At 41.1% G+C, this 14,214-nt stretch overlaps 1 protein-coding gene across 2 annotated transcripts; it reads right to left on the reverse strand.

Annotated features, from left to right (window-relative positions):
* Positions 1-8,734: 8,734 nt before the first annotated feature.
* sapcd1 (suppressor APC domain containing 1) lies at positions 8,735-13,465 on the reverse strand. 2 transcript variants are annotated; one of them, XM_064343351.1, is made up of 5 exons: positions 12,874-13,465; positions 10,934-11,176; positions 10,478-10,639; positions 9,915-9,984; positions 8,735-8,887 (listed from the first exon to the last, which is right to left on the reverse strand). In XM_064343351.1, the coding sequence occupies exons 1-5, from the start codon at positions 12,952-12,954 to the stop codon at positions 8,877-8,879; spliced, it is 567 nt and encodes a 188-aa protein (XP_064199421.1). In that variant the 5' UTR covers positions 12,955-13,465; the 3' UTR covers positions 8,735-8,876. The 2 variants fall into 2 exon arrangements, with proteins under 2 accessions (XP_064199421.1, XP_064199420.1); XM_064343350.1 differs by lacking the exon at positions 8,735-8,887 and adding an exon at positions 8,995-9,463 and having other exon boundaries at positions 12,874-13,463.
* Positions 13,466-14,214: the final 749 nt, after the last annotated feature.

Below are 14,214 nucleotides of genomic sequence, written 5' to 3' on the forward strand. Positions count from 1 at the left end.
CAATTTTGATCTCATCTCATTTGCCTTAGACAGTTTCGACATGCCTCCTTTTGCCCCGTCCCCTAAATCAAAAGATCACACCCACGCTGATCGTTCACAAGTGGGGTGGGCGAATAAGTGACATGGTTAAGAAATTTTGAGTCAAAGAAACATCTCCGTCGCGATCACCTTCTGAAATTCGTCCTTGTTTTCATCTACTAAAATATTATCTGCTGTCAAGTCATATTGAAGATAATGCAGAAACTGCGGACAGGCTAGCTGAAAAGGTAAAACCTACTTCGTTTAACTAAAAAAAAAAATGTTTGCCTACAAAGCAATACCATTCATTATAAACATTTGAGTTGTTGACCAGAATAACAAAACTTGGAAGGCTCGCCGTCGATTTTTAAAAGAAAAACAGCCATCATTTTATAGCCCAGTTTATTTATAGCCTACATTGCGACAGTCATCTCTGAATTATGAAAAATTATAAAAAATTGCAGTGTTGTGCATTAAGTCTTAATGTTCTTTCAAATGTAGCTGTTTGAATTTGAAGCCTACAGTGCAGTTGAGATTTATTTTTTAAATCTATGTAGCTGTACAGCAGTAGGTTTTTGTCGTTTAATTCTTAAGGGTTCGTTGATAGACTATGAGATCTATTAATGTAATGACATTGAAATCAGAGCAAACTTCATTTTATTGCTGCGATGTGTAGGCTATAGCAGCGGTTTAGGCGTTCGGAATTTCTCTAATTTATAAGGCCTTTTGAAATTGAATTTAGTGCGCACTTGCAGTGAAGTTGGAACAAAAATCTTAAAGAAACGGGTTAGTATACATCGTGGAGATCTTATAAACCTAATTCTTAAATGTAAAGCACAAACCAAAGGGATACATTCAAAGGAATGCTCTCTGAGTGCTGAACTGAAACGACCTGCAGAGGTGCATGGGCTATTGGAGGCTGCAGTTGTTACCATGTATAAGCTAATACTGTGACAAATGGAGTAGGCCTATTGAGATCTTTAATTATAAATTGTACTTATCATTCTCCAATGTCCTCTGATTGCATATAGGCCTATGTTAAATCCGGGAAATTTTTTTTAGTGCTGATCCCAATGTATGGCTTTTGAAAATTCTCACGGCTCTATTATCCCAATGGTATGGCTTTTGAAAATTCTCACGGCTCTATTAAAGGCAACGTTGTTTGCTATCAACAGGTGATACAAAATATGTATTGGTAATTTTTCCCACACTTCAGAGGCTTTTACAAAATTGCACCGGCAAAACTAGCTATATTTATTTGGAGTCATTCTCTAAACCAGAGCTGCCCATTCCTGTTCCTGGAGATTTGTCCTCCTGTAGGTTTTCATTTCAACCCTAATTTGGCACACCTATTAACTACTAATTGGCAGCTAAACGAGATCTCCAAGGCTACATTTACACCGCAGGTCTTGATGCCCAGTTCCGATTTTTTTTTTGTTTTTTTGCCTATATCCGATTTTTTGACCGCTTGTTTACATCTACTTTTTAAAGTGACCCATATCCGATACCTCTGATCACGGTTTACTCTAGAAACAACCCGCATGCGCACACTAGAGTTTGGTTACTGATAGGAAACAACCACGGCCATATCGCCATCTACAATGGACACAAAATGAGAAATAAATAATATTTAAAGCTGCTTTTCCAAAACGGATCTGAAAATATCATATTCAATGTGCTTTTCCATGTTGGGTAGGCCTTATCTAAATGATTTTTCCATGTTGGACAGTCCTTATCTAAATGCCCAATTTCTTTTTTTTTAAAAATTAATTTTATTATTATTATTTACATCACAGGAATATGACAGCTGACCACGGTTTTCTCGAGGGAGTTCCCTACGCGCGGTCCATGGCACTCGGTTTCTCTGTGGACCACCAAGGAGCATCATTTAAAGATGCCTTTGCACTGCCTCTCCACTTTGACACCACTTACTTGGATCCAGCATACGGGCACCGGTACACAAGCCGATTCTCATACATACCTTTCCCTGGTCATATGGGCGTATATGGCTACTCATTTGAGCCGGCGTTCATACGGAAACGAAATGAACGGGAGAGACAGAGGGTTCGATGTGTAAATGAAGGTTATGCGCGACTCCGCGAACATCTGCCTCAGGAGTTTGAGGAAAAGAGACTGAGTAAAGTTGAGACTCTGCGTGCAGCCGTTAACTATATCAAGCACCTGCAAAGTCTGTTAGATGCACAAGTAACCAACACGGAGAACGGAGAAAGGGCACTATCACCTGCAAATGTGAGAAGTTCTGGAACTACACCACAGCGGACGGAATGCAACAGCGACGGAGAGTCAAAAAATAGTTTCAGCGACTGTGGGGACCTGAGCTGCTAAAACGGATAAAAGCGTAGCCTATATGTGGAAACACTGACTTGCCTTACACTTGGAACAATACCATGACTAAGAGGGGCACATCTTAACATGCCACGTAAATTAAAGCCCGTGACAGAATACAATCAGTGACGAGTTTAATAAACTAAAGCTGCCTTTCTTTGCCTTTTTCTCTCATCCATTTATTTAGAAGCTACGTATATGTAGCGTTCGGTATTTCAGTAACTGTCATTGCTTCAGAATTTTTTTTTTCAGTGAGTAGCGTTGCGGTTAGGCCTTTGCTGTTTAACGTGTTCCACATTTTTTAAAACTGGGTTTGCTTTCACTTCCCCAGAATGGTTTTATATTATGACATTTTGCATAGCCAACTAGTGATGTGCCGTTTCAATAATAGTTTTTTCTTTTCTTTTGCTAGGGTCACCTTTATCTGGCCTTGTTAGGGTTTGTGGTGTCAAAATAATAGCCTATGAAATCACATTATGAATTATATAAAATTCCAACTACAAGAGTATCTCACCTGCCAAGTTGTGAAGAGTGGATGTGCTCATATCTGCAAATGAATGAATTCCAAAATGTAAAAAACAGAAATAGACACAGAAATCCCCAGTTTTGTGAAAAAAGCAATTATCAACATTTTCATAAATAAAATTGATTTGATATCTTTGAATTGTTCTAGTCATTTTATGTGTTGATTACTTCCTAGGACAGGGGGTGTGTTAGATTAGATTGTCCTGAAACTTTTCCCCTCACTCACCAAAACCTGAATAACAGATGTCATTCTGTGTTGTGCCATGTTTTACAACTTACATTGGTCTTTTACTCTCTACAAAAGAGAAAACGTCAATCAATCGTAATCACACAGTCAAGTGTGTGTATTTCCTCTTCAAAAAATGACAGGATTTCCTTTTAATAAAAACTGCAGGATGGGGTTTACTGCATTTTTAAGAAGTCCTTAAAGGGCAAAGGCATAGTATGTTTCAGTAATGAATGGATTTATCTCCCCCTGCCACAGATACACCCTCTCCTGTAACTCACACACTCATTCTATACTATATTGAGTATTAAAACCAATTGACCTCTTACAACAAATCTGGTAGATCTTCTTTCTTGCATATTCTGTATTTATTTATGTACTTTATTGAATATCTTGACACCTAATGTAGTTAGTTTGGATACTTTTGAACCATTTACACAATGCCACACAAATATTTGTATTAAAAACCACGAAAAGAGTTAAATAATTAAAACCACAGTTCATTGCACAGCAGAGAAACTTACAAAAACAGGCCATTTTCTATCCTGATGGAAAGGATTCTTTAAGTTTTAGTCATGCTTAATTGAACCCGTGGGATAAGCAATTTGTCCTCTGCATTTGACCCATCCTAAATACTCCACACTGCAGCACCCAGGGACCGTCTTGGTCAAGGGCAATAGCAGGAGTTTACCTAACCAGACAAGCATGTCTTTGGTGTGGGAGGAAACCGGAGTACCCAGAGGAAACCCATGCAAACACAAGGAGAACATGCAAACTCTACACAGAGAGGATCCAGGTCAACCGAGACTCAGACCTGGAACCTCCTTCTTGCATTACATTACATTTACATTGCCGGAACTTAGTAGAGGCTCTCATCCAGAGTACCTAACACAACTTTTTGCATTTTTTCCCCATAGTATCCATTTATACAACTGTATATACATACTGAAGCAATGCAGGTTAAGTACTTTTCTCAAGGGTCAGTTCATTATCGCTATACTACACTACCTCCATTGCCACAATCTTATAAACAGGGCACCAAAAGCTCCACACCTCAAGGAAAAACACAGGCAAATGCAATCAAAAATATTTTCACATTGTCTCATATTTAAAAAAACTTTCCTTTGGGAGAATTTTAAGAGAGAGAATTCATGCATCCTCAAATTGATGGACCAATCATTAATCACTAACTCAATAGTGTTGAACAAATTACAGTGTTTTAGTAAGGAGAACAAAGGCTTATGGATAACAAATGTCAGCAAATGACTGTACATGGTAGCCCCACCAATGCCATTTGTGAAATTCTAAATCACAGAACCTCAGGCCCGTTCCATGGGTTGCACTACAGAGAGGACCAAATGGCAACCAGGCATCCCAGGAAATGGAAGTGTATCTGTCCTTCCTGCTACACCGATGAATGCCTTTCAATAAAGATCACACAGCTTTATATAGAAAGATATAAACTTGTAAAACCACAGAACATGCCACCTCCATCTATCTATCTGTTTTGGCTTCATGTCTCAAAAGATTTGGCAAGCAGGGAAACAGGATGCTCATCCTAATTTTTCTAATAGAAAAACAACCTGCAAAATAAAATAAAAAACTGCAGGAAGAGAGAGAGGGGGAGGCATGCAGGGCCGGTTACCAGTGAACCATGCAGGTAAGGAAGAACACATTTCACTGTCAGAAAACCATGAAATCTCAACAAAGAATGCTTGCCTCTATAGTGTGAATTAGACCCAGTAATTAATGTTGTGCAGGTACCCTGGTCTTGATGGTTCAGTGACAGAAAGAAAACAGGAGCTACTTACATGAAAGCGTGCTTCCATAATGGCTGCTTTCCGAGATTATAATCAGACACAAAAACAAATTCCTCAGTTGCATCACACTCCAAGCACTTTTTTTTTGAAGAAGTGCTTGGTTTTTGAATGTGAGTGTATGGACATTTTACAGATAAGACTACATTTTATCCTCAGAAACAGTGCACATTCTTGCAACTTTACAGTGAAGAGTAACACAAAAGGTGAGATCCAAGCAAAAAGAGAAGTGTTTCAATGTTGTGAATTTGAAAACACTTGCTAATGCAAATATCCTAAATTAATCACAGAAGAGGCACAGAAGTTCACATTTTTAGTTAATATACTTCATTTTCAGTTATGGCTAGATTCAGCACCCTAGTGGCATATCGGCATCCATATCTTGCACATTCCGAGTAATAAATATAATAGTGCACAACAAAACAAATATCCACACAGTGCTCATAAGTCCCCAATGTATTTAAAAAAAAATTTATTGTGACATCACTTTGACCCTGTCTGGACTTCAAAGAGCACTTTACAGCCTGTATCCCCTGATACACTTGGCCCTGAGGCAGTGACCAATGTTGATAAGAGGACAGAAGCATCTCATTGGTAAATGGTAAATGAACTGCATTTATATAGCGCTTTTATCCAAAGCGCTTTACAATTGATGCCTCACATTCACCAGATCAATTAGGGAGTTAGGTGTCTTGTTCAGGGACACTTCGACATGCCCAGGGCGGGGGATCGAACCGGCAACCCTCCGACTGCCAAACAACCTCTCTTACCTCCTGAGCTATGTCGCCCCCCATCTCATTGAGAAAAATTGGGAACCTGTAGGGGCCTTGAAAGTACACTAGCGCTGCCATCCCTGTTCCTGGAGATCTACTGTCCTGTAGGTTTTCATTTCAACTCAAATTTTCACATACCTGACTCTACTAATTAGTAGCTCAACAAGATTCCAAGCTGTTGAATGAGATGTGCTTTGTTAAGGTTTGAGTGAATACCCAAAGGATGGTAGATCTCCAGGTACAGGGCTGGGCAACCCTGATCTACACAGATGGATATTCTATTAAGTGTACTGCTGAGGTGAAGAGGGTGAATTACTCAGCTCTAAAGGTTGCTGGTTTGATTCCCAAGTGATCCACTGCTGTTATACGCCTGAGAAACTCACTCACCTGATTTACCTCAGTAAAGATTCAGCTTAATTAATGGGTGGTATGTATAAAAAAAAGAAATGGCAAAGATATGTAAATTGTCTGGAAAAAAAATGAAATTATATGTGGTTAGGGCAGACCAGCAGACATAACATGACTGTTCCTCAAAGACCAAACAAACAAACAACATGACAAACAAGCTGACACAGAGAGCCAGCATGTGATAAGGATAAATGTGTACTTCGAGGACAATGCCATTCCTATGGTCTGGAGAAGATTACTTTAATCCAGATTGTCGTAATATTTTGTGGCAGAAGAAATAAAAGAAAACAAGATTGTTCTTATTTAATTTAATTTCTAAGCAAAAAAAAAAAAAAAAATTAAACATACTAGTAAAAACATTTCAAATGGGAATCATGGCCAGAAATTATAATTGTTATATATTTTATACATTATTTTTATAATACATTTAATGTAATGCATAAAATACAACATGTTTCAATAAGTGTTTTTTCCGTTATGCTCAGGTTTGGCTGGTGTTGGTGCAGCATGCAGCCACTTGTTACAGTAATATTTACCCTGACGGTGTATTGAGTGAGCACAGGGCCATGCGTGGGACTCCTGGATAAGTGTGTTTATGCTTCAGGGAGGAACAAAGCTGGTCACAAAGAGGTGGGGTGTGCGTCTGAGCCAGCGACGTGTCAGCGATGCACGGGGTAGATAACCCTTATCAGGCCAGGTAGCATCAGTGCGGGACCACCAGGGAAGGATCCGCTACGAGTCGTGACAGAAACCTCACAGGGCGGGCGGAAGCGTGGTAGAGAAAACAGCAAAGCAAGCGCTGCACGCGCGGTACTGGTACATTAGCTCTGTGAAGAGCAGGGCTGCTTTGCCACAGCGGAGGCACAGCGTTCTAGTCTAGTCCATCACTGCAGATGTTTTGCTTTAATAATTTATGTCACTGACCGTTTCCATCTGTATGCCGCAATTCATTCATTATTGCTACTGTAATCTGTAACATGCATTAAAGATGTCTACCATTACTACAACTACCACTACTACTAATAATAATAATAATAAAAAATATAACTGCAAGTGGTAATTAATGGGGTCCAAGCAGAATGCGGTTATGATTTTAAGTAAAAATTGCCATGTGCACAACAATTGATTTGCATACAGCAGCTATATTGTTCTGAAACTTCCAACATTTTTGATAAATATTCAATAACAGACTCCAGATTCTTTCAAGCCTAATTTGGTGACAGGCAGCCTAAAGGCCTAGGACTAGTTTGCAAAAGTAGGTTTTTTCAAAAATCAATCTACATATTAGCTATAGCACGCCTCCTGGCCGACTGATTTTACATTGTAGTACTAAGTTGAGAGGTCAATATACTCACCAGGTTTCATGATCATTGGTGATTGTTAAGCCTGTACAATGACTGCTGATATCTGATTCTCTGATGGTGGCCATGTTTTTTCAAGATATCTTTTGATCTTTGGACACACTGTTGGAGACCTGCACAGAGATGTAGGACACCAAATTTTAACTTGATTGATCAAACGGTTGAAGGATTATAGGAATTCAAAATTATTTGCTTGTTATAGTGCAGATAGGTGACAAAATTTGCACGCATCCTCAGAATCAAACAGTGTACATACATACCAAATTGGGTGAGGATTGGACAGATGTTTTAGTAAAAGCTGCTTTAGAAAAAATGGCCACGCCTACAAAAATTGATTGACATGAATAAACACTTTGCTGAATTACTCCAGACAAGTGTAAAACTGTGTAAAGTTTGGTGAAGATTGGATCAACTTTGTAGAAGTAAAGAATGTGTTTTTGAAAACATTTTTAAAACAGTGGAAAATTTTGGCTTATGCATATTAAATTGGGAATATACATTTTGTTCGGTATAAGCCAAAGAATCTGAGGAATTTTTTATTTGAGACCACATGGTTCAGGAGTTACGGGCCAAAACGTAAATGTCCGTGTTACAGGCCGGCAGGCAGGCAGTTTGTTACAGGCCAGCAGGCCAATAGGTGTCATTGCAACCTGAGTAGTGGGGGGGCATAGGAACATACCTGCCATGTTTCATAGCTCTATGATTTACAGTTTTTGCTGTCCATTGTGTTTTAGGGAATAACAACAATAATAATAATAATAAACGGAACAAAAGCAATAGGTTTTCAGTAGCTTCGCTACTTGGACCCTTAATAATGCACCTCATTAAGAATATCCGGTACTGACAATGCCTATACAAAGCAGTTCATCGTTCCTAACACAGTTAATTGTACAAGAGTAAAACAGTAGTGTTTGTAGGCTGTTCATTATATCACATTACATTCATTCAGCAGAGAGAAACTTAAAATATGGGAGAAACAGAAGTGCATTCACCTGCTTAAGCAGAGCAATATTGCCAGCCTTGGTAAAATACATACCCAGAGCAGCAAGTCAAGATGCTACATAACTGGAGCTCTGGTACAATTATGGTAACCAATAACCACAGTACAAATCCTAAATACATACAGACAACTTCAACCATAACAAGCCCTATAAAAAGAAACAAAACCATGAACAATACCACTCTGGGAGGATCTTTCCACCACAGTCAGGCCGGTGGTCTTGCAGCCTGTGCTCTGGATGGATAATGCGCCGGTTAATTATCTGCCATCCTGCTGGGCTGTTGGACTCAGGCGGCGCTGGCACAGGCAAAATTCAAGGCCAGACTACGAGCGCATCAGTGTACTCACAACTACTGCTTTAGCAGGACACGACGCCTTGCCCTTGCGCCTTGAAGTTTAACCTCAACCTTTAGCTGAAAAACAGAGAGGGAGACTAGAACGGACTACATACATAATATAGCTAAATGAAGCTGGAAATAAACACAAAACTTCAGCAGAAAAGACATAGAATCGATGCATGTAATGTACCCAAACAAATTTATTTGTACATAAGCATAAAATCCTGTGCGTAAACATCAAAACATTGTCAATTTTTATGTATTAACATATAAATTATATGCATCTGGGATGATATGTGTGCATGAATTCCACTTTTACTCATGCATCACACGTTTGTGTGCATGAAGTTGGGCAACTGCTGCCATCTACTGTGTGTGATTCACCATTACAAATATTTGGTTTCCCACAATGCATCTGTTCTGTTCTGTTGTTGTCCTGGAGTTGCTGCCAACAGATCCAGGATCAGCTTCCAGGCCGACAATCTTAACTTCCAACCATTCAGCGTTAAACAGTGATACTGATCCTCCATCAGTGATTAGGGACAATTTCAACACTTCTCTCCTACATGGCTGCTACATGTCTCAAGATCAGAATCACTTGTGAAGGACATCAAAATCACCGGTCAGGCAAAACCATGGAAGCTGATACCACTGGAGGCACAAAATGAAACAAAATTCTGATTCTCAAAGGATAATCTGCTTGGCACAGGATTCTGCCAAACAAAAGCAGTGCTGATATAGTATATGTTTACAGCTTTCATAAATAAATATTAATAGGCCCCCAGACATTTGGTATTTTTTTAACATTTAATAAGCACATCCCAGTTATATTAATGAAAATCCTTGTATACACAGTATGTAATCAAATAATTTTTCTTCCGTATAGACGTATATACAATGGTTACTTAAAGTTAAACCCTGACAGAAATGTGACTCATTGCTTGCCAGTAGTGCTATAATTAATATCTATTCTCACTTTTCGTGAGTGAAGAACTGATGATTAAACACAATGGAAAAAATGTGCATTTGAGTATATAGAAGTATGTGCAGCGGGTTTTAATGCCCCCGAGTGGACTGGTCAATCAGGAACCCTGCAGCTCACCGAGCTGCTGGAGAAGACTGTCTCTCTCCTCCTCCAGCCTGGAGATCTCCCGGCTCTTATCACTCACCTCCTGTGAGAGAAACAGACACGGAATTACTACAGCATCACTCTCTAGGACACTCAATGTTTCGGCACAATGTTGCAAACATTTCACTCAATGTGTTTTTATACTGAGCCACAGTTTAAATTATGCTTTATTGATTCTACTCTACAGTCTTCCCTTCTCCAAATTTGGAAATGTCAGTTGTAGCAGGGGTAGATAGGTCTGCTGGAGTTCTGAACTATGGCAGTGCTGTACAAAAGACCAATGTTCCCCAGCCAAGAGAACCAATAATACTGCTATTCCAGGTGTGATGGCTCATTCTGAAGTGGACATTCACCTGCTAGTCATACTTTGCCTCAGAAGGGTAAAATGAATGCTAAGCTGCCACACTAGAGGCATCTAATTAAGGAGAGCAGCGATGACTGCATGGAGAACGCAAACACCCAGCTGACTGCACACTCCCTGGCAGAAAGGGAGGGAGGGACAGAGGGTCCAACGGTGAGGATGGAGTAAACGTTACCTGTATTAGCAACGTGTTCTGCCATCGGAGGTTGGAGATGGAATCTGCCCTCTCTTCTGGGCATGGGCCAGCAGCCACTTTGGGGTCACACATGAGATTACCCAGACTTCCATTTACCCTCTGAACACAAGACCTGAGCAGACACGATCTGGAAGGGTTGTCCTAATCAGAGAGAGGGAGGGATACGGAGTTTTAGTGCTAAGAATTTGTTTCTACAGTTTAGGAAAAGGACATTGGTGCATACCAAAAAAAAAACATGTTCGCACTACAGATCGTAACATTCCACAGCTATAAGCAACACCTCTTAGAGTTATTTGTCAAAGCAATTTTTTCATTCAAAGGATCTGTTCATAATACCATTTTAACTCACAATAAAAGAAAGGGCAAGAGATAGTGAAATACACTCCCCCAGTCCCTGTAATGTAGTACACTGCTTTAAAACGAGCCAGCAATTACATTAAATGACGGAAGACTCCCATGCATCCACGGAGTCCTGTGCTTCTGGCAGCTCCTCTGGCCACTCCGATGTCTGCAGCACGCAGGAGGAAACGCCTCGCCCCACGTGCCATCCCCGGCAAAGCACTGCCTCTCCCGGTTCTCCTGCAGCCGGCCCTCGTACCACAGCCGGGCCTGCTCCAGGACCTGCAGCCCGGCCCACAGGCAGTCCTTCTCCTGCTCCAGGTCCTTCAGCCTCTTCAGCTGGAGAGAAAAGACAGGCTTTATACAAGATTCACATACTCACACACGCATCTATACAAATACTTCCACACATTATTTTATTTTTTTGACATTTAGCTAAAGGTAAACTGCATAAAATTCTAATATGTAGAACAAGGATGCTTTGTGTTAAAGAGCAGATCCTGACTATCTGAACGAGTCGCACAAGAGTTAATGTTAATGAGCAGGAGAGTACAGCAGTGGCGTAGAGAATGAATTAATGAAAAACTACCCTTTGGGTTTTTGACGAGGAGCTGTGAATGGAAAGGCTAAACAATCAAGAATCTGCCACTGAAGTGGCCACAGGAACAGAGAGTGAGTCGCAGGAGGTGGGGACATGTTATAAACCAGTGAAAATTAAGTAGCTTAATACAATGCAGTAATAAGAGAGGATTACAGCACAGGCATAATGAAATAAGGTATTCACACTGAGGAGCCAGTTTTAAGCAGTAAAACAAGCTCCTCTGAACTTCTTTTGTGGTTCCGTAATCAACTCAAAAGCAGTATTAGTCTCACATGAAGCTCGTAATAGATTTAATCACATAACTTCTTACCCACTGTTTCTAAATTGATCAAATTTCACGTGTATGCGGGGAAGTGGAGGCAGAACAGCAATGCTGAAGGGATCGTTGTCTGTTTCTGCTGACATTTTTCAAAATGACATTCTGGTAAAAATATCGCTGTGTTTACAAAGGGCAAGAAAGAGCTCAGCATTCCTCCCGAGGCGCTTAATACGGTGGTCAAATATTGACTTGTTGGAAGAAGTTTAAAATTCAGTGCCCATTAATTTTGAAAACACTGGTAACCGGGTGAAGCTTTGCTTTAATATGACAGAAACGTTTATTACAACCCACTGCAGTACATAGCACACAGCATGGACAGTGAACTGCAGCTCCAAGTCTGAAGATCTCCAGGAGCGACCACAGGCTTTGTGCGGATTAAAGGAGGCCCTGCTTTCAGGCATGAATGACAGCCCCTCTCCCTCCACAGACCCCGAGTCTGCGTGCCAATTTAAACAAATACTCTCTGACCCCTCTGCCATTCAGGCCGAGCCTCACGCTCATTCACACCCATCACTCTTACTGTAGATGCAGACACCCAACAATACTAATACATTTGGATGAAAATCTGAAAATTTTCATCAAACCTCCAGCAACCCTTGTGTCTTTCGCTATCCCCAATTCTCTGCTTGCATGACAGTCCTTCTGATGATGTAAGCATTACTCAGACTTAATGCTATGTTGAGGTGTGTTAGACTAGGTAATACGCAGGAGGAGACTGGGCAAGACAAAGGGAAAACATTCAACCTGAAGTGTCAGAAACGGTGGATTCCAAACTCCTATGGTTACTTCTAGCAGAATAAAAATTTAAAACAGTTCAAACACAATAGCTCTCCAGGGCAGTAGTCCCTCTAACAGATACTGGAAAGATCTTTCTGAACACTGACAGAACACACGTTCATGCAGACACCTACAATCTTGAAAAAGCATACTGTATACACCCACTACAAAACAGCCACAGGCAGTGACAGAACCTATAAAAAATAAATGATTTACAGGAACTCATAGCATAAACGTCAAAGACCCTTCCACTACCACACACATGCAAGCAGGCACACACCCTCAAACATGAACATGCAGGTGTTCCTCACACGAACGCAGGTACGCTGTCAGTCTTACCCAGAGGAAGAAGCGGAGAGCGTCCAGACTGTGAAGGTTGCTGTGCAGGGGGATGATAACCACAGTGTAGGACCCCGCCATTGGCCGATCCCAAGCTGCCCGCTCGGGCTAATGGAGAGCCAGACACCAGCACAGGGGACAGAGGGAGAGAGAGAGACTGTGACAGAGGGAGGGAGCGAGAGAGTGCGAGAGAACGTGAGGGAAGGCGAGAGCGTGAGAAAGGGAGGGAGAGAGAGCGAGAGAGGGAGGGAGGGTGGAAAAGAGTGCACAGGCAATAAACAGCTGCAGGGCAAGCTAATGAAAAATTCCACGTGTCGTCGCGATGGCTGGCTTATTGACAGAGAGAGACAGGGGTCAGCAGAGAAAGAAAATAACACTGACAGAAATCAGGAACTTTAAAAAGGGTTGGTGGTGGTGATGGGGGGGCGGGTGGTCACAGGCACTGTTCCTTAACGGTTCAGAGAAGAGGAGGCAGGCACTGGATAGACCAGGTATTCTTATGAGAGTCACAAACTTTCCTGCTCAGGCTGTCAGTCAAACTGGAAAAATGAGTGCAACTCTCCCTGTTGTAACACGTCGTGGAATGTGACTTAACCTGGACCAAAAACTAACAAAAAAAAAAACAAAAAAAATGAAGGAGGTGTTCAGACGTCAATGCCAATTAATTTCAAACACAGGAGAAAAACAGCATCTGCTTTCATTAGGAACCAACGTTCGCTCTTCACAGGGCTCACAGATACGAGACGTACACAGTGAACGGAACAGTGCCATGGCAGGTAATGAACTGCTGACCTGTGTGTGACCATTACAGTGTACAGTCACGATTCCCGCTACAGAAACACACAATACAAACATATACGTAAGCACGCAGACGTGCTCAGAAATACGAGGCCTGTGCTGGTGGTTTCCCATAAACACACACTCACGCAAACAACAACAGAAGCAGATGTCAATGATCACAGTGCTGTTAGTAAGCAGTATCATCTCCCCACACAATGAGCCTTATGTAACCAGTGCTGAAGGCCTGCATAGGGACACGGGTAAACAAAAACCCAGTTTATCAGCAGCTCTCCAATCACAAATGGGCTTCTGCAAGGGTGTGGGTAGCGAGGGATGGATGGTGGTCAATATCGACACAATTATCTCCTTCCTGCAGTTCTGTGGAAAACCATAAAAATCAATATTTACCCATTTGTCATCATTGTATTTCAGATGAAGTCTTTACTGCCCCGTGTGTTATGTGTTATGCAGATAATTGCTTACTATTGCTTACTGCTTGTATCGACACACAATTACAAGATTTTGCCTTTTATCAAACTCACACAATACGAATGCCTGAGT

The sequence above is a fragment of the Anguilla rostrata genome, chromosome 7, assembly GCF_018555375.3.
Source record: "Anguilla rostrata isolate EN2019 chromosome 7, ASM1855537v3, whole genome shotgun sequence".
NCBI classification, from domain to species: Eukaryota; Metazoa; Chordata; class Actinopteri; order Anguilliformes; family Anguillidae; genus Anguilla; species Anguilla rostrata.

Excerpts from the sequence above, each read along its gene's own strand:
- sapcd1 (XM_064343350.1), bottom strand. The coding sequence starts at position 12,954 with ATGGCGGGGTCCTACACTGTGGTTATCATCCCCCTGCACAGCAACCTT. Across the intron at positions 11,177-12,873 it reads CTCTCCGCTTCTTCCTCTGG|CTGAAGAGGCTGAAGGACCT; the intron begins GTAAGACTGACA and ends TTTTCTCTCCAG. Across the intron at positions 9,464-9,914 it reads CAGTCTTCTCCAGCAGCTCG|TGGTATCAGCTTCCATGGTT; the intron begins GTGAGCTGCAGG and ends TTGTGCCTCCAG.